General features: G+C 26.6%; 1 protein-coding gene and 1 long non-coding RNA gene across 2 annotated transcripts in view; both read right to left on the bottom strand.

Moving 5' to 3' along the window:
- Positions 1 to 5,708: 5,708 nt before the first annotated feature.
- LOC135925867 (transcriptional repressor CTCFL-like) overlaps positions 5,709 to 24,546 on the bottom strand; it is a 35,574-nt gene continuing 16,736 nt past the window's right edge. Inside the window, exons 3-10 of the mRNA XM_065461407.1 lie at positions 20,863 to 21,077; positions 18,283 to 18,600; positions 17,581 to 17,817; positions 11,084 to 11,279; positions 7,363 to 7,560; positions 6,164 to 6,342; positions 6,044 to 6,115; positions 5,709 to 5,995 (exon numbers count right to left, since the gene is read on the bottom strand). Of these exons, the coding sequence (XP_065317479.1) occupies positions 5,816 to 5,995; positions 6,044 to 6,115; positions 6,164 to 6,342; positions 7,363 to 7,560; positions 11,084 to 11,279; positions 17,581 to 17,817; positions 18,283 to 18,600; positions 20,863 to 21,077 (1,595 nt within the window). The 3' untranslated portion in view covers positions 5,709 to 5,815. The remainder of the gene's footprint in view (positions 5,996 to 6,043; positions 6,116 to 6,163; positions 6,343 to 7,362; positions 7,561 to 11,083; positions 11,280 to 17,580; positions 17,818 to 18,282; positions 18,601 to 20,862; positions 21,078 to 24,546) is intronic.
- On the bottom strand, positions 23,133 to 23,836 carry LOC135926722 (uncharacterized). Its single transcript, XR_010571942.1, has 3 exons — positions 23,783 to 23,836; positions 23,528 to 23,734; positions 23,133 to 23,334 (listed from the first exon to the last, which is right to left on the bottom strand). It is a non-coding gene; the product is annotated as an uncharacterized LOC135926722 (long non-coding RNA).

Here is a 24,546-nt window from a genome sequence, read left to right as displayed (position 1 = left end):
CTATTTGCCAACTACAGAATTACAGAAAGATCAATTATTTATAAATTATGATTATTTATATTTTGATATTATAAATAATGATTTGGACTTTTATACTGTAATGTATTATATATAGCCTTGCCTGCTTCATGAATAATAATAATTATTATTTTATATTTGTTTAACAATAATTTCAAATTAAAACTTTTCTTAACCATTTATTAAAATTAAATATTTCTTAGAATATGTTAAATACGAATTAAGACAAACCCTAAAACTATGTCCTGATCTGTCTTATTTCTAAACCGAATTCTATTTACCAGTTTATAATGCTTCCTCCTAGCAAAATAGAAATAAAAGAAACTATACTGATTTAAGAACATCATTTATTTAATTTTATATAAAGGGTGATATTTATCATTTTACTTGAGCATTCGGTATTCTTTATTAAAAAAATTAAAACTATAAATATATAATTGTAAATTATACAGAGTATTTTTAAATATATTATAGATCACGATCGGCCGACCCCTTTTAAAATTGTTAAAAATTTCTGTAATTATTTAGATAGTAAAAATATGAGAAAGCCGTTTATTTAAACATGCTAACAAACCTGGTTCTCGAGATATTGGGGCTCATAGATGCAAAAAGAGCCACTTTGCAACCTGTAAAATTTTTAAAATTATATCTCAAAGTCTATTTATAGAAAAAATTAAATATATCATAATTGTAGGTAAAACAAATCTCCAAAGGTCGAAAAAATAAAAAATTTGGGCCTTGAGATTTTAACTAGGGATGTGAACCAGAACCCGGACCCCTCTGGACCCTCGTATTTTGGCTGAACCCGGACCCTTTTTAAAAGTGAAGGGTTCTAGGTGTCATAAAAATTTTTAAAAAATAATATAAATTTTGTTAACTTTTTTTGTGGAATCATTTATTTTATCTTCGCCTTTTTCCTTCAATTTTCTTCCTGGACTTCCATTTTATTTAGAGATTGATATCATTAGTGTAGGCAATAATATTTTATTATGAATTTTTTAATTGTGTAATAATATTTTAATTTAAATGATAATGCACAACACGTTGATCCTCAACTTGTATGATGCTAGAACAATTATTAAGTTTGAAAGATTTCTGTAATGATTTTATAGGAGCATGTGAAGTCATTTTGTCGGAAGATGATTGGTGCCAAATAAAGGACCTTACTAGTGTATTAGTTTCTTTAAAAATAACAATATTAAGATTACAATCAGAACAATTATGTTTATCTGATTTTTATGGCATATGGATTAGATGCCGACTAGATTTACAAAGATTTACTAGTCCTTTTTATAAGAAATATTAGAAAACATAAAAATTCGAGAGCAACAATATTTACAAAACTGTGTTGTATACGCTTCTATATATTTAGACCTTCGATATCAAGTTTTATTGAGTATTGAGCAAAAACAAATGGCTAAAGACCATTTTAAGGATTTATGACTACGCAAAACTCTATTATTTAAAATATATTGGAGGCTTCGACAATAATACCTACTGGTTGTAATGATAATAATGATAGCAACATTGATGATCTTGAAATTTTACTTTTAGATAGAGAAAAAAAAATCAAATTATCATCAGATAGAAAGGAGGATCAAAAAATGCCTATTGCATCTTTAATAGATAAGTTCTCAGAAGTTAAGAGAATAAATAAGGATACAAATATTTTAAAATTCTTCAATATATCCAGAATTATATATCTTGTCTAGAATCTTCATGGCTGTATCGGCGACGCAAGTACAATAATTTTATAAAGATAACTTTCTATTTTGGGTAAGGGTAGAACGTGAATTTTCATCTTTGAAATATATATTGTCTCTACGTAAAAATCTCAGGGATGATATTTTAGAAGATATTATGATTGTGCGATTGAATCATTTAAATATAAATTATTACATTTTTCATTTGTAAATTATGAATAATAAATGAATGAAAAAAAATCTTATTTTGAGTCATTATTTTTTTCCCTGAACCCGGGTCTTCAAATTTTATTCCTGTACTCAGAGCCTTTTTTTTGTCGAAGGGTTCACATCCCTGATTTTAACTTCATGTTTACCTATATTGCTTTTCCGTTTTATTAAGCAATAAAGGAAGTTTGTTCTCGGAAATTTTTTTTGCCCTTTTTTAGACACGTTTTATAAATATATACTATGTCAATCCGAAATATACATTCTTGCAAAAAATTGAAAGAAAATAGATGGCGCTTTAAGAAACTACGGATTAGGTTAAAATTGGTGGTATTGGAGTTTTGCAAAAATCATTTAATAGCTGTTCTTAGTGTTAAAATTTTGAATTTATATCATAATTTTTTTTATTTATTTCAATGCCTGTTAGAAGATGAATACATAAATGCTCATCTTTGTGTCCATAAATAGCTAAAGACATAGAGCGATAGAAGGTTACCATCGTGGATAGCTAATCTCGGTAAGTATTGACATAAAATTTGGGGTTAAAACACTCCTATTATTTTAAATAAATGTCTTCCTTGCCTATTAATTTGTTTTTTAAATATTTTTCAGAAACTTTATAATGAATTTCCAATAATCTCAAGCCATTTAATGCGCAATTGATATTTCTATTCTTAATAATCTTGGTAAAGCTTCATTTATGTTATAACATAAGAGGCATATAATAAAACTTTCCTTACAACCAGCCCAATCTTTCATCATTTCGAAGATAATTAGGGATGCATTTAGCGTAAATCCATCTCCGATAAAAATAGCAAAAATTCCCAGCTTAAATCATTCCAACATTTAGACTACATATAATACCAAATCGGACGTTGATATAACTAATAAAAATTGTGCAGAATTAATATATTTTATTAAATTTGTATAATTTTTTTTTTATTAAGGCATTTAAGATAGCTATATTTATCAGATTTATCACCTTATCATGTTAGCTTGATATTTATCAGAGACCTGCAGGCCGGCCCGGGCCGTATTTTAAATTTTTTAAATATACCCGGGCCGGGCCTAAAAAAATTTTTTTTAAACATATCCGGGCCGGGCCTAAAAAATTTTTTTTTTAATATATCTGGGCCGGGCCTAAGATTGTTAAACCCGGGCCGGGCCTTAATATTTTTTATAAAAATTTTTACATTATGAGTTAATGATTATAAGATTATATTATATTATAGTTATGATTAATATAATATTGGGTGATGGTTAACACTACCTAACAACCCACAGATCGATCTAATTATTAATTTCCTGCAAATTTATTCAAAGTATTAATATATTTTTTTATAATTCATATCTAAATTTTTACAACATATTTTACCAAAACAATCAAATAAAGGAATATCTTAAATAAGCCCCAATATTCAAGTATTTTTAATATATTTTTTTATAATTCATATCTAAATTTTTAGAATATATTTTACCAAAACAATCAAATAAAGGAATATCACTTCTTAAAGTTTGTAATACCAAAGCGAAAAGGAGAAATAAAATTGATTTTACTTAATATAAAGCATTTTTTAATTGAAAAATTTGTTTTACACAAGTATCATTTTATTTCTCTTTTTCTCTGTCCCAAATTCAAGCAATTACGTATGTAGTCAGGGACAGATCGCTAAATGACGGAAAACTATATAAAAGATTATATTAAATTACAAGAGGCTCAGGAAGTAAATGAAATACCATCGACCAGTCAAATTACGACTGTTGTTAAACAAACTGAATCGTTTTATGACTAATGGGGCGATGGTAATTCTGGTAATATGTCAATACCCGATGATGATTATAATTACATAAATAATTGGCCAAAATTTCATCTCTGAAATGAAATATAACATTTTCAATAGGTGAACCTAGGTAGGCAAAACTAGTTTTGTTCACTACAATAAAATTAACAGTTGGGAAATCCGATTCAAGGCTATGATAAATTTAATTTATTAAAAATTTTGTTTAAATGTTTATTGTGTTCGCAAAGGATATGCGACAAAAATATAATTCCGTCCAAATAGATTTTCTTTTATTAAATTGTTGGGTTTCATAATTTTGAGATTTTTAATATTTTATTTCTTTACAAATTTAGCACAATATATTCCATATTTTTTGCCCTCATGTTGGTAGCAATATTTATACTCTGGAATTTCATAAGTAATAAATGTATTCTTTTTATTATATATATAAAGTATATTGTTAAACACTACAACTCCAAACCACTATTTCATGTCCATAATTTTATTTATATATTTCACAATAATATATATAATCTCACGTGATACAAATCTTAAAACAAAGATTGATAAATGTAATATCATTCAAAAAACGTCCATACAAAACGAAATAAATAAAAATTATATTTTATATAAAATGTAACTCAATAGAATATCATTACCAATTTTATGTAATATATTTAATTTGTAGGATGATTAACACTCATGGTAGTGAAATATAAATTATTAAAATAATTTCTCCTGAATCAAAACCCAATTTCAAAATTTTAGATGGAAATTTTTAAAAATAAATGTTAAAAAAGATAATATACAGATTGAATGTAAAACCTGTATAAATAAACAAAAAAAAAGGGTTAAACACAAATTTTGTTAAACATAAAAGTATATTATTTATAAGTTGTTAAAAGGGACATAGGTAATCTTAAAAATTTAAGTTTACAATATTCTCTACCTTTATTAAAAGCTGCCCAAGATGGTATGGGCAAAAGATTTTTAGAAAAAATTTTCCTATGATATGAATATAATGAGGCTTTGGCATTTAAGAACTTATGAATTGAGTTGGCTGATAAAAAAATACTCAAAATATATTATTAAAAGAAGTCCTAAATGAGTACCTGATCAAGCTCAAACTATAACATCAATAGATTTAACATTTAATAAAGAAAATGATGATTATTTTTCTTTTGGTGAAACAAATGTTGCTGAGTTTAATAATACAAATAACATTGAACTGGAGGTTTTAAATTGTATTATAGAAAGTCGAAATACATTATAAATGCTTAATTAATATCCTTCCATTAAGGTAATGTTTTTTAAAATATAATACTGCAATAGCTTTTCAGCTCCAATTGAAAGGTTATTTTTTTGTCACAATGTTAAGTGCGCCGAAACGGCAAAGGTCTAATGATAAATTATTTGAAAAATTTGATTATCATATAAAATAATGAATCTATTTTAAGTACTCTTTTGCAAATTAATATTTCAATTCCTATTAATTAAACTACTCTCTTCTCTATCTATGCCAAGAATGGGCTAATACTAATATTATAATGCCTGATTATTATTTCATCTTAAATATTTTATTAACTATTGCAAATATACATTCTTATTATATGCGTATATTATCTTCTTCACAAATAAATAATAAAAATTGTAATTCATAAACTATTCTAATTTCATTGATAATGATAATTTAAAAGTAACTTGTATTTAAGATACTCTAATTTAGCAAAAGACACTAGTATCTTTTTGATATTTTGAAAATGATACTAGTATAAGATACTAGTATATGTATCTAAGATTTTTTTTTTATAAAGAATCTCTATCTAGATTCATTTTCGGAGGACCTGCCCAACTCTTATCTGAGTATAAATATTGTTTTATATTGTGATAAAAAAATAGAACAAAAAATACTGGAAGTTAATTTGAAAATAATAAATTTTTCGCATTGGACAATAATTTTATTAAAAGCATGAGTAATTTTCTTTTACTCCCACATCATTTTTATAATGCATAATCTTTATCACACTAATTTGTTATGTTAAGAGAAACAAGACCAATTACTAATATAAAATGTACATTCTATAAAACGGAACAACTTTGAAATAACTAAAATTCGTTGGTTGTTGCAAGATCATTTTCTAAAATCATAATAAGAGTATTTTCTTTTAGTCCGGATAATTCTTTTATGCTAAATTTTATCATATCTTCTCCCATAATATTATCATCAATATTGGGCAAAACATCGATCTCGTTGTTTCTTTTTTCGTGATTTTGTTGAATTGCAACCTATCAAAATGTAAAGATTATTACCCAAAACTATAAATTAACATTAACCTTTTTTTTAAAATGAGTGGTCCTTATATGGTTAGTTAACCGACATTTTGTAGTGTAGACATTTGAGCAATGCTAAGTTTATGATGGAAGTTATATTATATGTAGATTATTATATTATACCTGACAGCAGTATTTGTTCTTCCCTTTAATCGATTCATTTAAATTTTCTGGGTTCATAATATTATAGATATTTAAAGGTTGAACTGAAGAACTTAAATCAACATCAATAGATTCAAAAATTGGTTGATTATCATCGGTTTCCATGCCCAGGTTAATATGTTGATCTTGAAACATTTTCGCTTTTTAGGTATGGTATTTTAAAATATTAAAATGATGGGTTTAGGATCAAGGAAAGGTTTAATTTTAATTTAAAACGGTTTAGTTTCTATTTAAACGATTTTATATTGGTTCTTTTCGATTTATAAATCTATCTGTTGTTCATTCCGGATTTTAAATATTAATTTTTTTAAAATTAATCATCATATATATTATTTAGTTGACATTTAATAATCTAATAAAAATATTAAATTTTTTTTAGATAAAAACTATGGCTATGCCGATCCACAAATTTTTGTTCGATCCGATTCTTTCTCCTATTTGTACAAACCTGATCTGATACATTCTGGTATTAATAATGATTTTTATCATCTAACTTTGAGTTTAAAGCAATGTCATAAAAAATAATTAACTGTAAACTATGGACAAAACAAAAAACTTAAAATTTTTTGTTTAATCCTTTTATTTAAAATATGAACAATGTTTATAGCTGAATGTGACTCGTTATACATTTTAAAATTCCGTTCTTGTTGCAAATAATATAACAAAAAATAATTTCACATTTCAGCACTCTTTCTTTTAAAAAAATAATTCGATTTTTTAAAAATATTATATATAAATTGAATTTTGATTCCTTTTATCATTATTATTAGGAAAGGAAATTATGTGTAAAATAAAAGATATTATAAATAATATTGAATCATAAAATAATCAAAACAATAATATAGGTTCGGTTTTTCAGAAATAACCGGCCCGATCCGATATATAATATCAGCACAGCCCTAATAAAAATCATATAAAACCCATAGGAAATAACAAATAAAGTAAAATAACATAACCACACAAAAATTTAAACCAATGTTTTTAATAATATTTTAAATTACGCCTATCATTTAAAATTAGTAAAATTACAAAATCCAGTATAAATGGGTTCAGAAGTATTTATAACGGTTCGCTTCACTCCATTGGTTATATTACGGTTAGGAAAATTACAGTATAATTCGGGTTCATGGCTTTAAACACCCTGTTTAGATAATACAAACCTTTTTTAAAGTTTTCAAACTCTTTATCGATATGCAAGGCTTCCATATGTTTGGTCATTTGAGATTTTTGTTTGAAACGTTTGTCGCAAAACTTGCAAACGATAGGTTTTTGGTTAGTATGGACAAGCATATGCATATCCAAATTTTGCCGTAAATGGGTAGCATAACTACAAAGCTCACATTTAAAACATTTTTCACCTAAAAAATGATTATGCTAATTACATGTATTATAGAAGCATAAAATGTATAAGCACAGACTAAATAAAAATAATGCAATAAGAATAATTAAAATATGCAAACTATAAATGGCTGGTTACTATTTACATTTTCAGGGATGTAACCAGAAGGGAACAGCCCTGCCCCAAGAGCCTGGCCTTCGAATTTTTATATTTGTCCTAAAAATATTTCCAGGCACCAGGTTTTCTAAAAAATGTTTATTAGTTATTAATATACTTATTCGTCATTAAATCTAAATTTAAAAAACAATAAGATTCTTATAAAAAATATTAGTTAAAAATATCCATTCGCTCATATACCATTTAATAGAAAAAAACGATATCCACCTTTTTATTTCCTTGTCAAAATTACACTAGTGTTTTAGAATATGATAGTTTCAGTAATGACTCTTCTTAGCATCTTCTTGAATATAATAAGTTCATGTCAAAAAATTCTAACAAATCAAAAGGTTAAAATACTTTCAAAAGACAAAATATAGAGTCGAGACTGGTTAAATAGGGTGTTGAAGCTGATGATGCCTTTCTTGTAGGAAATATTTGTGTACAAAGTAATGAAATCGCAAAAAAAGGATTTAGCAATTGGGAAAACGCTTTAGCTGCAAAGAAAGGGCTATTAAAACATGAACCGTCAAAAGGTCATTTAGAATGGCAAGATGGCTTGATAAAAATTGTAATATGAAGAGGGGTACTGAAATATCGATATTGGTGAACCATTAAATTGAGTTTAATCAATTATCTGAAATAGACATTTAATTTAATAAAATTTCTCAGAATAAAAGCTCCCTTTTCGATATTAATAAAATTGTAAATCGCATGTGCATAATTAGTTGGAACTTTCTAATGCAAGGTAAATAATAATTCAACATTTTGATAAAATTATTGCAATATATTTTTTCCCTTTTAAATCTATAGATATTTGTTCAAGATTGTGAAGAATACTTTTATCATGTAAAAAAAATATATAAAAAATTTTCATATGATTATTAAGCTATAAATTAATTTTTTAAGATCATTTCGATTATTTAATAATATACTTTTATGCAATACCATTAATGCAAAAAATTATTTTAAGCAAATAAATTTATTTAGAATTTTTTTAATTAATAAATTATAAGTTTAATGTAAAAGATTATTCTTTAATAAATGTTCGTTTTGAATGATATTTTGTTCAAACTAACAATAAAAATAAGGGTATTGACATTTTTATTTAAAAAATTTAAGGTCGAGTTTGTGGCAAATTTTTTTTAAAAATTTGAGCCAGGTTTCGGGTAAATTGTTTTAAAAATGTAGGGCCAGACAAAAAATTAGCAGGATGGGCCGTATAAGGTTAATTAAGTAATAATTTTATCGCGAAACACTTTTTCGAGACCGCAAATTTTTTTCACGAAACATTTGTAGCGAAGACAATATTGAACTCATTATCGCGAATTTATTTCTGCTAATACTTTAGAGCGAATATATCTTGGCAAAATTTTCATTACTAACTGTTATAGCAACTTATGTTCATTAATCATTATATAAATTTAATAAGTTTAAAAGAAAATTAAAAACTCCAATTGAATCAAACTTATACTTATTTTTTTCAAAATATTATTTAATGATGGGATCACTGATAGGGGGTGAAAAGGCCATCAAAACTTTTTTAAAAAAATCCCTTAACAATTTATCTAAATTAAACACATTATTTGATTACCTCCCCGCCCATCAATCTTTTTTTTTAATATAAAACTATTTCAATATACCTAAAATCCTCTACGCCCTGAGATCCTCTCCGATCTTCAAATGCAGCGACTTGATTGTTTCCCATGAAACCCAAATCAAGGGTCTCCTTGAAAATAAATTAAACTTAAAATTTTTCAATTTATCCTGCCTTTAGGCCACCCTCCCCAGCAAGTCTGGGGGTATTAGTATCCGATCCCCGATACAACTTTTCCTCTCAGCCTTTATCTCATCTCGTTTGGCGTTCAATCTATTATCAATAATGAATCCACTCCTTTAGATCCAGACCTTTCTCAGGCCCTCACCTTTTGGGGCAGCAATTGCCCATCCACTTTGTCGTCCTGCCTCCACATTCAAAAAGGCTGGAATGCTTCTCTGACCGCTCGTTCCGTTGAATACGTAATTTCAAAAAGGCCCTTTGAGGACAATCCTTATAACTTAGTATTATATGCAAACTCAGGTTACGAATGGTTGGAAGCCATCAGTTCCAATCTTGGCCTACTCATGACTGGCGAATAGCTACGCATTTCTATAGCCCTACGTCTTGGCTGTATTGCTATAGTTCCCTCTATTTGTATCGGCTGTGGCCAACCTATTGAATCAAAAGCTTACCATTCCTTGCACTGCAAGTTCTCCCATGGATGACAATCTCGTCATAAATCTATCAACAACATTCTCCTAGCTGCCCTTAAAAAGTTAATTCCATCCACTCTCGAACCAGTGGGCCTCTCAAACGAAAGCCCCGATGGTATATCCCTCATTCCCTGGACTTATGCTCTCCCGCTCGCTTAGGACTTTACCTGTGTCGATTTTGCAGCAGATTCCAACCTCTCATTTTCTGCCATCGAAAAGGCAGAAAACCAAAAAAACAAATATGCTGGCCTCACCAACACTGTTTTCATACCAATCGTTACCAATACTCTAGGCATGTTTGGAAGTGAGGCCTTCAATTTCATTAAAATCATAAAAATGAGACAGATCTTAGGGGACCCCAAGGAAAGATTTTACCTTCGTCGATTTCCCTGGAAAACTGCCAGTCCAATTTTTTAAAACTCTTCTCTAGGGTGATATGTACCCTTATTTTAATATTTTTTTTCTTTTAGTTCTTTTTTATGTTTTTCTTTTCGTCGATTTCCCTGGAAAACTGCCAGTCCAATTTTTTAAAACTCTTCTCTAGGGTGATATGTACCCTTATTTTAATATTTTTTTTCTTTTAGTTCTTTTTTATGTTTTTCTTCATAGATTTATACATATATTTTTTAAAAAAATTTAATTTTTAATATATCCTCATTTGTTTTAATATATATTTAGAAAAAAATTAATGTGATCATAAAAATAAATGTTTCAAAATAAAAATCCCTATTAACAATTATCGCGATATTGACCTCGCTATAAAACTTTCGCGATTATTGATTCGCTATATAAGTTTCCCTATAAAATATTTGCGATAAAAGTTTCGAAAAAATGTGTTTCACCGAATTGACATGGGACCGGTTTTACAATTTATACAAAAATTCTTAAGGGGCCGGGCTTTGCTGACCTCTGATTATGATGTTTTTAGCCTTTATAGCACTGTTTTAGTTCGTCTAAAGAAATAACAATTCTAGAGAATTAAGAAATAATAAATGATACTAATTCATTCATATCAATAGAAATCATTTAAAAAAATTAATTTGGTCAAAAACGGGTTAATAATAATTCTAAAAATAGATAATTTTGAAATCAGATTTAAAACTGAAAAAATGTAAACCAAAAATATTAAAAACCTTTATGAGTTCTAGCATGTTCTTTATGGGTGTATCGATCAGGAAAAAATTTGCCACATTTTTTGCACAAGATGGGTATATCGCAATTGTGTAAAGTTTGAAAGTGAACCCTTAAATCTGTTTTTCTACCACACGTGGACGGACATAAATGGCATTTGTATTTTGGTTTTTCAGTTGAGTGAGTCAATATATGCATCTAAAATTATTACATTCAATTTAATCAATGTGATTTTAAAAAAATATTCTGTCCAATTAGACTGAAAGATAAAGTAAAATAATCAAGGATTTAATGAAGATCAGATATTTTGAAGAAATATATAGAAGATAAATAAATTGTGCCGATCAACAAATTTTTTATCGATCCGACACGATAATACTACAAACCCGATCCGATAATATTTATATTAATTTTTATTTACCGTCTATCCTTGAAAGAATATCATAAAAAAATTTATTTTCTATTTAAAAAAAATGATTAAGTGTATTTTGTTTTTTATTCTCCAAAATAATAATTACATTTAAAATATGGGCAATGTTTATTGTAAAATGTTGTGTTGTTAAACGCACCAATTCCGCCGATTTTTAAAAACGACTAAATCAGGATTTTCAAAATATTATTACATATACCTTGAAATTTCATCAATAGATGTCTTAAGCTTTCTACCATCTGTAGGCAAAATCTCCAAGCCTAGGTAATTTTTGACAAAAATTAAGGCTGTGCTGATCCACATATTTTTCACCGATCCGATATTTTCGGATATTGGTTCAAAACAGATCCGATATTTATATTGATTTTTCACCCTCCCCCCACTGTGAATTTAAGAAATCAATATTTTTTATGCAAAAATTCGAATTATGCATTTAATTTAATTTTTTTATTTCTACAATAATTAAAAAAGGTTTATGGATATTGGTACTATTAAATGAATTTTTCATTATCATTATTCCTCCCCGTGAAATTAGAATTCCGCAGATAACGCATTTTGCAAAATTATGTCTTTTGTAAAATATTTCCATAATTCAGATACCATATTTAAAAAGATTCTTTTATTTAAGGTATAAATAATAAAATTGGCGTTATTATTTAAAAAGATTTAAGATAAATAAAACTTTGAGTGTTCCTTTCTATTTTATAAAAAAACTTTTAAAATACTATAAATCTACTTAAAGGCTGTGTCCTAAATATCAAAAATTGCATAAAAATTATCTCGCGCAATTTGCGCGAATCTAATTAATAAAATAATATAAAATGGCCTAAATGATTTTTTCGATTTTGCGCAAATTACGTGATTCTTAAAAATTATATTCGTAAAACTTTAATCATTTTTTCCGTAAACTTTTGCGAATTGAGGGAATAAAAATGGCTAACGAATTTCAATTGATGGAAACTATAAGACCTTATAGATATTTATGGTGTATTAGTGACCTTAAATACAGAGACAGCGCTGGTAGCAAAATAAAATGGGAGGAGATTGGTAAGAGATATGATCTTACTTATGATGAAATTTTAAAAAAACTGGAATAAAGGCAAAGTTTAATAAAAATTTTGCTATATCCACAAAATCATGTATAATTATAAATATTTTATATTTAAGGTTCTGGTGCTAATGTTTTGAATAGCAAGCAGCTCCAATTTATTGAGGATTATCATTGGCTTAAGGAAAATGTGGTTGATATCTGCAAGCATTCAGAGGGTAGTTTCAGTTTGAAGCTATCCAAGGATGCTACTCATAAACAAATATCTTCACAATGAAATTAGGACTATATAATAATCTATATTTTAGGATTATGAGCCAATCATCCAAGATGTGTTGAATGTTCAAACATCATCACATTCACAGGTATTATAGAATGATGAACCAAATGCACAATATATCTTAAATGATATAGTTAATTCATTTAGTCCTATAGACATGAATATGTCTGAGAATGAAATATTAGAAGTTGAATATTTATATATATTTTAATAATTTAATAATAGTTAGACAATTTTAATATAGAAAATATTTATCCTTTTACCTCTAAAAGGAAAAATTTTGAAAAATCTAAATCTAAAAGAATCAACAAAATTTAAAAATATGATACTGAGAAGATGGATATATTTGGAGGTAAACATTTATTATATTTAATAATTATTTATTTTTGAAATAGATTTTGCAAAAAAAAATATCATATGATGATGATATTCATCATGTTCAGGCATTTTTTAAATCCTTCCAAACAACTTTTAATCGTATGACTGAAAAAGAAATATATGATATGAAATTGAAATTTTTTTCAGATAATATATTATATGTAATCTTATATCTTTATTTTTAATACCATTTTTACAATATGTTTAACATATTTTGTATATTTTTATAATAAAAATTATTATGTCTAATGATTTATTTAAAAATGTAAACTTAGTCATTTAAGCAGTCTTCCTCATTAAATTAATTAAATAACTTACTTATACAATATAATCAAAACAACACTTTTTATTGAATATTTATAAATAAATTATATAACTTTGACAAATGAAAACATTCATAAGAGATATAAGGTTATGGGAATTAAAAAATAAATGTATACAAAAATTTTACATATAATTATTTACAAATAAGTTAAATGTTTCTCTGATATTATTAGAGCTCTCAGTCCATCGCTGGAACCAGGGTTGCCAGATGTCAAAATTTAGCCGTGATTCTCACGATTTCATACCTAATTTTTTACTTACCACGTTTTCTCACACTTCAAGCTTTTCTCAGATTTTTTGAATAAATAAAATAATCACACTTAGTCTCACACTTTTTCTCACGTTTTTAAATTTTTTCAAAATATTTTTAAAAACAAATGTAAAATTTTAAATTAATTTTTTTTTAAAATATTTAAAAAAATTGTAGTATTAATAGTCCAACTAACCAATCATATTCATTGATCAATTACCCACAACAGAAATTCAATTTTTAGAAAGTTTATCAAGTGTAATTATAATATGAATTTAAATAACTATATATTTCTTTTATGGATTTTATAAATCTTATATTAAAACTCGAAAAAAATTTAAATGAAATAAATTAAGGGCAAATATTATAAAAGATCTAAAAAACAACATCCGTTTTCAATACTAAGGCACACACAATGTAACTCAATCACCCAGAGCCATGAAATCACAAATACCCTCCAAACTAGAACCTCCTGGTCTTTTCTGATCCGACGGTTAACTTCCTGATGGGATCACCATTCAGATAAGACTAATCATGTATTGACCCCCTGACCCCCTCCAATCAAGCCCCCACTATTTTGGATCACAAAGAAAAACATAAAATTTCAAAATGAACAGAAATTTTGAACGACCATTGTTTCATAATAATATTTCGACCACATTTACCAAATTCGGTAAGCTTGCACTAGCTTCAAAAATATAGACACTCAAATCAGTCAACTCGCAAGAGAACCACGAGAAGAGGTTTTCCTCCAACAAAGTGGCCCTAGCCGTAGAATGGTGCAATTTAGAATGGTCAGAATCACTTCGCCATGTTCCAACACGCTGGCTTACATTAATCCCAGCGATTAAGCGGATGCTTAAGTATTTTCAACCCCTTAAAGAATATTTTTTATCATTATCAGCAACCCCACCAATTTTTAAAATAATTTTTGGAGATGATTTTGTAGAGGCATATTTAGGTGTTGTCCTCAACGTTGACACTTTAGTCAATAACATAAATTTACATTTGCAATCTGAAGATGTATTAGCAATATATCATGATCTTATCCTAAAACTAAAGAATTCATTAAATTTAAAAATTCAACAAAATTTTTATGGGAGCATTTCTAAAAATATTAATTACAACATAATAATGATGTAGAAAAGGCAATAAATTTCAAAAATGAATCAAAGATATTTATAAAAAATATTATAGAATATGTAGAAAAATGTTATGATATTATAGATAATATATGGAAATATCTTAGCCCTATGACATTAAAATAATGTCCAGAATTTGAACAATTACAAAAAATTATTAGTAATTATAAAATACCAAACATAGATACAGAAATTCTCTTTGATGAATAATCACAATTTTATTACTATTATGAAGAAAAATTATCAAAAAACAATCACATGAATTACCCAAGAAAAATGGATGGATTTTCTTTCTAATAAAAACTCACCATTGATATAGAAAATATGCAATTTTATATTTTCTATTCCACATTCAAATGCTTCATCAGAGAGAATATTCAGTCTAATGACTACTGCTTGGCGAAAAGAACGTCATCATTGGAAGCTGAACTTATGGTTAGACAAAATATAACTATTCATGCAAAGAATTTTCAGCCTATCTCCACAGTGCCGATGGGAAATCTTTATTGCCTCTTTTAAAATCATCCATAAAATATAATAATTAATATTATGCTATATTTATAAACATGAGAAAATTATATATCATAATTTTTATTAGTAAATCAATAAAGAATTATTATTGTCTTTAAAATCTTGTTATATTAAATATAACATATGAACTTAGATGAGTATGCTACATCAATTACCCCCGCCGAAGGCCGGGCAAAAGCGGGCCGAAGGCCAGCAAATTGATATGGGGAGCGAAGTCCCCCATTAATTACTATATAAGAAAAACTCACGTTTTCAAGTGAAGAATATCTGGCAACCCTGGCTGGAACTGAGATTGGGTAAAATTTGGAATAGGATAATCTTCATGAATTATTGATGTAGAATTATTTCCCTCAAGTTCAATTATAATATTGTGCAATAGGCAGTCAGCCTTAACTATTTGTATAGTATTAGTAATATTAGTTTCTGATGGTTTATAAAGGTGTCTGAATTTGGCATTCATGATGCCAAAGCATCTCTCTATAGATACTCTGGCTTTTGATAATTTTGTATTGAAATTTAATTTATTATCATTCAAATTTGTTTTAAGATTTCATAATAAAATCCATTAAAGGATATGCATCATCACCTACAAATAAGTAAGGTGATAATATATCTGTTGAGGGTAAAAAATTTGGATTGGGAATCTTTACGATTTTTTTGATCATCCCTTCATAAAATAGGCTTTTAGAAAATATACTTCTATCTGATATAAATCCCGGAAACCCAACTTCTATCAACATGAATCTAGAAAAGAATTAAAAATTAGAAAATATATAAATACCTAGCTTTATCATCTGAAATACCTTGAATCACAATGGAATTGAATTTTTTATAATTATAAAATGTGGATCCACTTTTTTTAGATTGTTTTATTTTGATATGTTTTGCATCAATAGCACTTATTATATGAGGAAAACCTGATTTCCTGAAGTATCCTGCTGATATTTCAAGCATCTGTTGAACTGTTGGTAAGCAGAGATGCTTGGGCTGTAGACCTACCCATAATAACCTACATGTTGCTGTGACAATTGTGCTTACTGATGTTTTTCCTATCTTTGCATATAATGCGATTTTCCTAAAGCTCATACCAGTTGTCAAATATCTATAAATATATACAGATTATAAAAAAAAAATCATCATCATACATGAGTGTTATATAGAGTCGATGCTTTATACTAATAGAGTTTTTATTTATAAGAATGTAGTTGAATGTTTCCACATGCATGTGGAACATCTGACGAAATTTGACAGGATAAGATGGAATACTATCAAATATTTTAAAAAGTCCTTGATCTCTAGAATTAATACATATAATATAAATAATATCATATATACCGGCTTTCTAAAAATCTATGCCTTCTTCTACGCTCAGTCGTGTAAACAAATAATATAAAAAATAGAAATAGTTAATCATTCATATCAAACATTTTAAAATTGAAAATAAATGTATAAATCGGGACATATTTCGTATCTCTCAAATCTCCCGGAAGTTTTGCGATTCGCAAAAATTTTGAGAAATTTTTTTTATGATTTAGGACACAGCCTAATAAATAAAATTTAAGGGGCGTTGTGCATTTGCATTGTTTTTAAAAAAAATTATTTAGAAAATATTATTAATGAAATTAATAACATAAAATAATAAATAAAATAAAAGTAAAAAGATCGGATCGGTTTTTTTACAGTATCGGTTGTATCCGATATTTTTGGAAAAAGCTAAATATCAGTGCCGAACCAATCCGATATCTAATATCGGCACAGCCCTAACTAAAATCTTAATTTCGCCTTTTTTCGGCTAATCTATTTAATACCACTATAGCTAAATATGAACAACTATATAACTTAAAATCCTGTTCGTGATGCAGATAATGTAAAATCATATTCTTTTAAACAATTCGATTTTTTATAAACATCACATATAAATTGAATTTTGGTTCCTTTTATTAATTTATTATTATTATGAAATTATTATGTATTAAAAATTTATCAAATAAACAAAAAATATTTTTTTAAAATATCGCCCCTATCCTATATTTTTTTAACGCGAAATATCGGCCCCGATCCGATATTTAATATCAGTACTGCCCTAAAAATAAATTATATATATTATGAATATGACTTTAAGAGTGGTTCTCTGGTTAAAGGAGCTTTGGCAAATATCGCATTTGTATGGTCTTTCGCCAGTGTGAATTCTTAAGTGTCGTTTGAGTTTGAAATTATCGACACTTCTGTAACTACAATGAGGACATGCGTACGGCTTAAATCCTAAATGAGCTTGCATATGACGTCTTAGTTTGGAATATTCAACGCTCGCGTAATTACATTCCGTACATTTATGAGGTTTTTCATGAGTATGCTATAAATATATTATAAAGAGCATTTTATTTATACATTGATGGCTTTTATTGATTGTACTATAGATAAATTTAATTTATAATGAATTACTTAATCAATAATATCATATTATAACTTTTCATCGACCTTATTTTTAAATAATATTTTATTTCCATGTCTTTGATTTTTTTTTACATTTTCGAGATGAGCTAAAAAAAAAAAAAATTTTATATTATAAATCAAGATATAGTTAGTAAACTATAGAAGTTTTTAAATTTCCTACCTTAATTAGTAATTAATTCTTTATCTTATTCTTTAGTCATATTTATTTTTCCTCTTTTATGTTAAACTACAATATATTTAATATGTAGAAACGTAAATGCAGTTTCTTGTATATTGTGTTAAATCAAATTTCAATAATTTGTAACTAAAAAGGTTTTGATCTGTCTTTTATTTTATTTAATTAATCTCTTTCTATAGTGCTTACAATGTATTTGATATGGCGATGCAATTCGCCAGGCGTCGTAAAAGCCGATGTACAGTCAGTGCATTTGTTAGGTTTCTTTCCCTCATGACTATTGATATGTTGTTTGAGGGCAACCTGTGTCTTAAAGGCCTTTTCGCAAAAGTGACATTGGAAAGGCCGTTCAGTGCGATGGGTCAACAAATGTTTCTCGTAAATCGATTTTCTATTTGAAGAGTATGCGCATTGTGCACAAGTGAATCGCATTTTATCTATTGATACATTTGGAGCTGAGGAGACCCGGTCAATATCTTGATTACTACGTCTGCCCCGTTTCTGAGGCTATGCAATGTAAAAATATTAAATTTGGTACGTATAAATATTTTGAAATCAATATACTTATTTTGGCACTGGCATTTAAGCAAATATCAAAGAATGGGTAAATAATAGGGATTTTTTTATATAAATTGGAATATGTTATTAAAGTGTAATCCATTTTTTAAGGTTAGTGAAAATGTGATTAAAAATTTATAAAAATTTAAGAAATTATTGTTAATCTTTAAAAAAAATCATCGATAAATTGTTAGAACTCAAACTTAAAAAAAATTTAATTTCTTGTGATATATAGACCTGTGCTTAGTGAAAAAAGTTTATCAGCCAGCGACTTTGTACTTTAAAACTATCAATAAACTGTGGCATGCTGATTTTTATACCGCCATTTGTACCAGCGCCATATTTCTCTCTTTTTTTCTAATTTTAAAAAATAATCAAAATTAACAATTCATTTAAAACAACGTTTTCTAAATAAAATTTATAGGTTCATAAAATTACAATATAATTAAAAATTCAACAATTTTATTACATTTTTTTTTTCAGTTAGATATAATTTTTATTAATATTATTTGAGATTCATGTCGAGATATATTATATTATGCTATCTATGTATAACATTATTTAAATTTGAAGGATATAATGAGGATCTTCGAGTTTAATGTGATTCCACCTACCAAAAGGTGTGCTTGTAACTAGGACAAGTAATATTTATCAGGCTCATAGAAGTCGAATCCATTGTCTCTTGGTAAATAGAGGATAAAATAATAAATAAGCTCTAGTTCCAGATGATGCATATATAGCTTTTGGCGATGTTTATCTGTTAATTTCTGTATATTATTTGATTTAAACATCTTTCTCATCCCCATATTAGACAAAATATAAATTGAACTGTTGTATATTTTTATTCATAATTGTTTACAATATTTATCTTTTAAAATCGATGGCTTAAAAATTCTGCTAACACCCGATTTTAAAAAATAAATGTAATATTATGAAAAACAAGATTATTTTTAAATACTTGAAGATCAGTCATTAAAAATATAGAATCAAACTTATTAAGCATGTTTTATTCAAATGAGCATATGCGTTATAATTATCACTGACGATCAAATGACCTTCATTACGAAACAGGAGGGCTAAATAAAGCGTATATTGTTTCTGAAAGAATTAAAAATCAACATGAGTTTAGTAATTGAAAGAGATTTTCAATCTTTTTAAAATTAAATTAAATAATGTTCTCCATATCAACATTATATTAATCGGAAAGTTTGTTAGCTCCATTTACTAATCGTCAAAATAATATGCCATGTTGGAATATTTAATTTTAAAGTTTATGTTGTTTTTTTTATCACATATTGTACATTTTCTTAACTACCAAATTTAAAACGCTAAAAACATAAGAATCATCAACCAGATAAAGATACCTGAAGTTTGGCAACTGCTTGCTTAAAATAGTTTTCAAAATTACAAGTTTTAAATTTTAAAAAATCAATAATATCTAAACTTGTTTATTGATATAATACATAATAATTTGAACTATGTTTTTACAAATAAAATGATTTTTTATATGAGAAAATAATAACTAAATTAATAAAATAGCATTACTACAAAATTAAATTAATGTATTTTATCATATGAATGCAATTAATTTATAATGTTAAAATCATAACAGCAGCACGCCAATATATTTTTGGCAGAGGCGTGGTCAAAAAGAGGTATAGGTTAGAGGTGCGCAATAAGAGGGTTTTAGTAAATAAGCCGCCCACTAGTTGTTTTAATTTTTTAACCTACCTGCCCGCTAACCTAAGTTTTTTTCTTAAAAATTTATTCACCCGCCTATTTATATAAGAAATTTGTTTAACCCGCCCGCTCAATGTTTAAAAATTATAAGGCTGGTTTGGCTCTTTATTTATTTATTTTAATATATTTTTAATTAAGCTTATAAGAAATGTAATATTATGAAATAAAAAAATTATCTTACATTTCCGAAAAATATTTTAAATTTACCCGCCCATTGTCATAAAAATATTTTTTAACCTGCCCGGCCATCATTTAAAATATTTTACCCGCCCATTGCAAACCTCTAGTCTAGGTATAGAAAATTGTTTATGTTTAAAGTATGGTATCACCTGAAACAAAAGCAACATCAGCAGTATAATTTAATTTTTGTAAGTTTATTGAGCTGTAGCTAATTTGGAAATAAACTAATCCCCGTTATGCATTTATACAAATGTGTAGAATAACCAAAAATTAAGTATAAATATATATTACCAAAATTATGCGAATTTTCCTTAATTGCTCAGTATCATAGATGCCCTCTTGCTCCATTTCGTTGAATAGATCAATCAAGCTTTTGGGGTGATTTTGGGGAGATTGCTTTATATTTTCAATATTTAAATTTTGTTGTGGTTGTTGGGAAATCAAAAGCATATATTCTTCTTCGTTGTTAGTTGGAATAAGTGAATAACTTTGATATATGCCCTCAGCTAATTAATTTTATATAAATTAATTATTATGTATTGCTTAGGGAGTAATTTCCGAATATCTTTAGTTAGAATAAAATAAATTCTAAGAAATTATTTAAAAATTTGTGTAATCTAAAGAAATAATTAGTTTCGTCTTAAGAAATTAAATTATTTTTCAAAATTAACTGCTATTATTTAGAACGCAATTCAATCATATGCCGTGATCTTAAAATGACGTGAATATAAAATTTTATAACCGTCCGATCTATCGGTGGATATGAAAGAGAGAACCCGGTTTAACCTGGTTCATAACAGTCCTTTAAATTATATACTTTTATTTTAAATGATTAGCACATTTTGAAATGTATAAATTTATTATTTTTTGCGCAAGTTGTTTGACCTAGGGCGTCATTAAATGTTTATTTGGCTCGATAATTTTTTGTTAAAATTTTACGAATAGCTCCTGGCCAGCCCATTTTCAATGTCTATAACTAATTTTTCCCAATAAACTAAGGCTCTTATATCTCTACTTTATGACTATCTATTTATATAACAATCGTTTTATATATCAATTATTTTAATATCTGTATTGTGTATCGGATCAGTACCGATATTAAACTTTTAGAAAAAATATCGGATCGGCCAATAGTTTTTAAAAATTTAACCGATACAGATTTTAATGCATTTTTTTTAAATTTCTTATCACATTTTTTAATTTATTTTTGAACTAATTTCCCTTTCTCGTAATAAATCTTCATAAATTTTATAAAAAGTGAAAATAAAATTATTTAATGTTTTTTACATATTTATAGAAGTAAAATATATTAATAAACTAATATAAAGAAAATAACCCAAAATTTTTGTGTATTTTTATTTCATAGCTTTTATGAAGAACTTATAGTAAATAAAAATGCGAATTTAAATTTGATTAATTAACAAAGATGTCAATATTTTATCTCCGATCGATCCTCTGGATTATTAGTGGGTTAATGCTCAAAGGTTTCCGATTTTGGTAAACCTTGTACATTAGTATTTGGCAAACATTGCATGTTAGTATTTGGCATCTCCTACACATGTGTTCCATCAGAATCAGTTTTCAGCATAGCTGGTGATTTAATGTTGTTAAAAGGTTCGATTTTAGCTGAAAAACGGCTAACTCAATATTTTAACCAGTAAAATATTGTTTAAAACCTTGAGATTTTGCTAATAAATGTCCAAACCTTTGTGCCATCCATGACTAAAGGCTTGCGTAATATTATTACGGATGAGTTAGCCGTTTTAAAAAATCTTCTCAAATGGAGCTGTTTATTTAACAATACTAAATATAGTAGCCCTCATAAGAGAAACTATTTACACATAAACTTGAGGCTCTTATCTTTATAAAGAAAAATATCCAATATTATAATTTTAATTTTACATTTAATAATATTTTATTTGATGTTGATATTTAATTTATTTTTTATTCAAATAAAGATACATAGTTTGTTATATAAAAAATTTGATATGAATATATGTATAATAATAGTGTGCTAGCATATAAATTTATACTTATTTGAAAAAAGTGAAAATTCTGATCATCATCAAAAAAAATAATATGGAACTATATGTATAATTATTCTCTAAAGGTTGTGATTTAATCAGAGTTGTTAAACGCTATTTCTAAAAGTAGCGCGCTACCGTAATAGCTATTTGTCAAAAAAAGTAGCGCGCTACCGCTTTCGCTATTTGTCAAAAAAAGTAGCGCGCTATTAGCTACTTTTTTTCAAAAGTAGCTTTAGCTACTTTTAAGCTACTTTTATAAAAAAAAATTTAGAAACAAATGAAAAAAATTTTTTTTATTTTTTTTTTGCTTATAATGTAAATGTATAATAAATAATATATAAAAATCAACATTTAATAGTTAGTTTAGATTATAAAAAAATAAGCAATATAAATAAATATTTATTTTAATTTGTTGCATTTTAATAATAATATCATTTCAATATTATCATCCCCAAGTCTAGAGCGACGATCAGAAAGTATAAGCTTTGCTTTACTAAATAATCTCTCGACACTAGCACTTGAGGGCAAGGGGGTATTAAATTTCATATATAAATTTTTAATATATGAAAAATTATCAAAAATATTCATCTCAATATATTTTGATTGAAAAAAAAGATCAATTGGATTTTCTATTAAATCATCTTTAATTTCAAAAAAATTATTTGAGGATGTCTTCGTGCTAGATACTCGGCAATCTCTGTTTGTTGGAGTAAGATTATTCAGCTTCGCCATTAGCCTATCTTATTTATAATTTGATATAAATTATGATAATCATAATATTACTAAAATATGTGTGTATTTAGTTAATAAAAATTCTATAAATAATGTGAAATATTAAAATACTAATTTTATAGATTAAATAATAACCATTCCATTCTGATAAAAATCATAACTTAAAATAAATATTATAAATAAATTTGTGATATAACCTAAATGCCTTCAGGTAGTTAGACCCATTATCAGTAACCATCTTGCAAACTTTATTATGAATCCTAAAAGACTTGTGGATGTCAATAATTTTATTTGCAAGTACGTCATATGTCTGGCATCCTATAATCCTTTTAAGGGCTAAGGCTACAGATCTTCTTTTTAAAGTCCTAGGGTCTAACCAATGGCCTGTGATTCCCAAATAAGCTCTAAAAATATTTAATCAGATCAATTTATAAATATAAATAAGTTTTTACCTTCTGTTATGTGTCCAACTATCTGCCGTGGTACATACATAAGATATATATGATAACTGAATCCCGGAAAATAATTCCCCGGAAAAAAAAATCCCGGAAAAAAAATCCCCGGAAATTAATTCCCCGGAAAAAAAATCCCCGGAAAATAAATCCCCGGAAATTAATTCCCCGGAAAAAAATCCCCTAGAAAATAATTACCCGGAAAAAAATTCCCCAGAAAATAATTCCCAGGTAAATAATTCTCCGGAAAAAAAATCCCCGGAATAAAATTCCCCTGGAAAATAATTCCCCGGAAAAAATTTCCCCACTATACATTGAATTGCTAATGCATTGCTAAACTGCATTGCTAAAAGGCAATCAATCATTATCAATTATAAATCAATCAAAAATTTATTACGTATATTTTTTTAATGATAATTTTTTAAACTTTTTTTAAAATATATTTAAATCATTTTTTTATTATAAATGAAGAATACTGATTAAATGATATAGTATATAATTTTATTTTTATTTAATATTATTAATAAGAAATTTATTTTTCTAGCTTATTAAAACAAATATACATTTTATTCAATTTTAAAAATTAACAAATATATATCCGTAAGAGGGCGTTATATGTTTTAATATGTATCATTTTAGGAAACCGGAATGATGATTGGATAGAATTTTTTTTATATTTGGGTATATATATACATATGAAAAACCTAAAAATTAAAAATTTTTTTTAGGTTTCTTTAATGTTTAATGAGTAGGTTTAGAATAGT

Source organism: Gordionus sp. m RMFG-2023, chromosome 3 (genome assembly GCF_954871325.1).
Source record: "Gordionus sp. m RMFG-2023 chromosome 3, tfGorSpeb1-WG-v2, whole genome shotgun sequence".
NCBI classification, from domain to species: Eukaryota; Metazoa; Nematomorpha; class Gordioida; order Chordodea; family Parachordodidae; genus Gordionus; species Gordionus sp. m RMFG-2023.
This window is presented reverse-complemented; position numbering and strand designations above follow the sequence as displayed.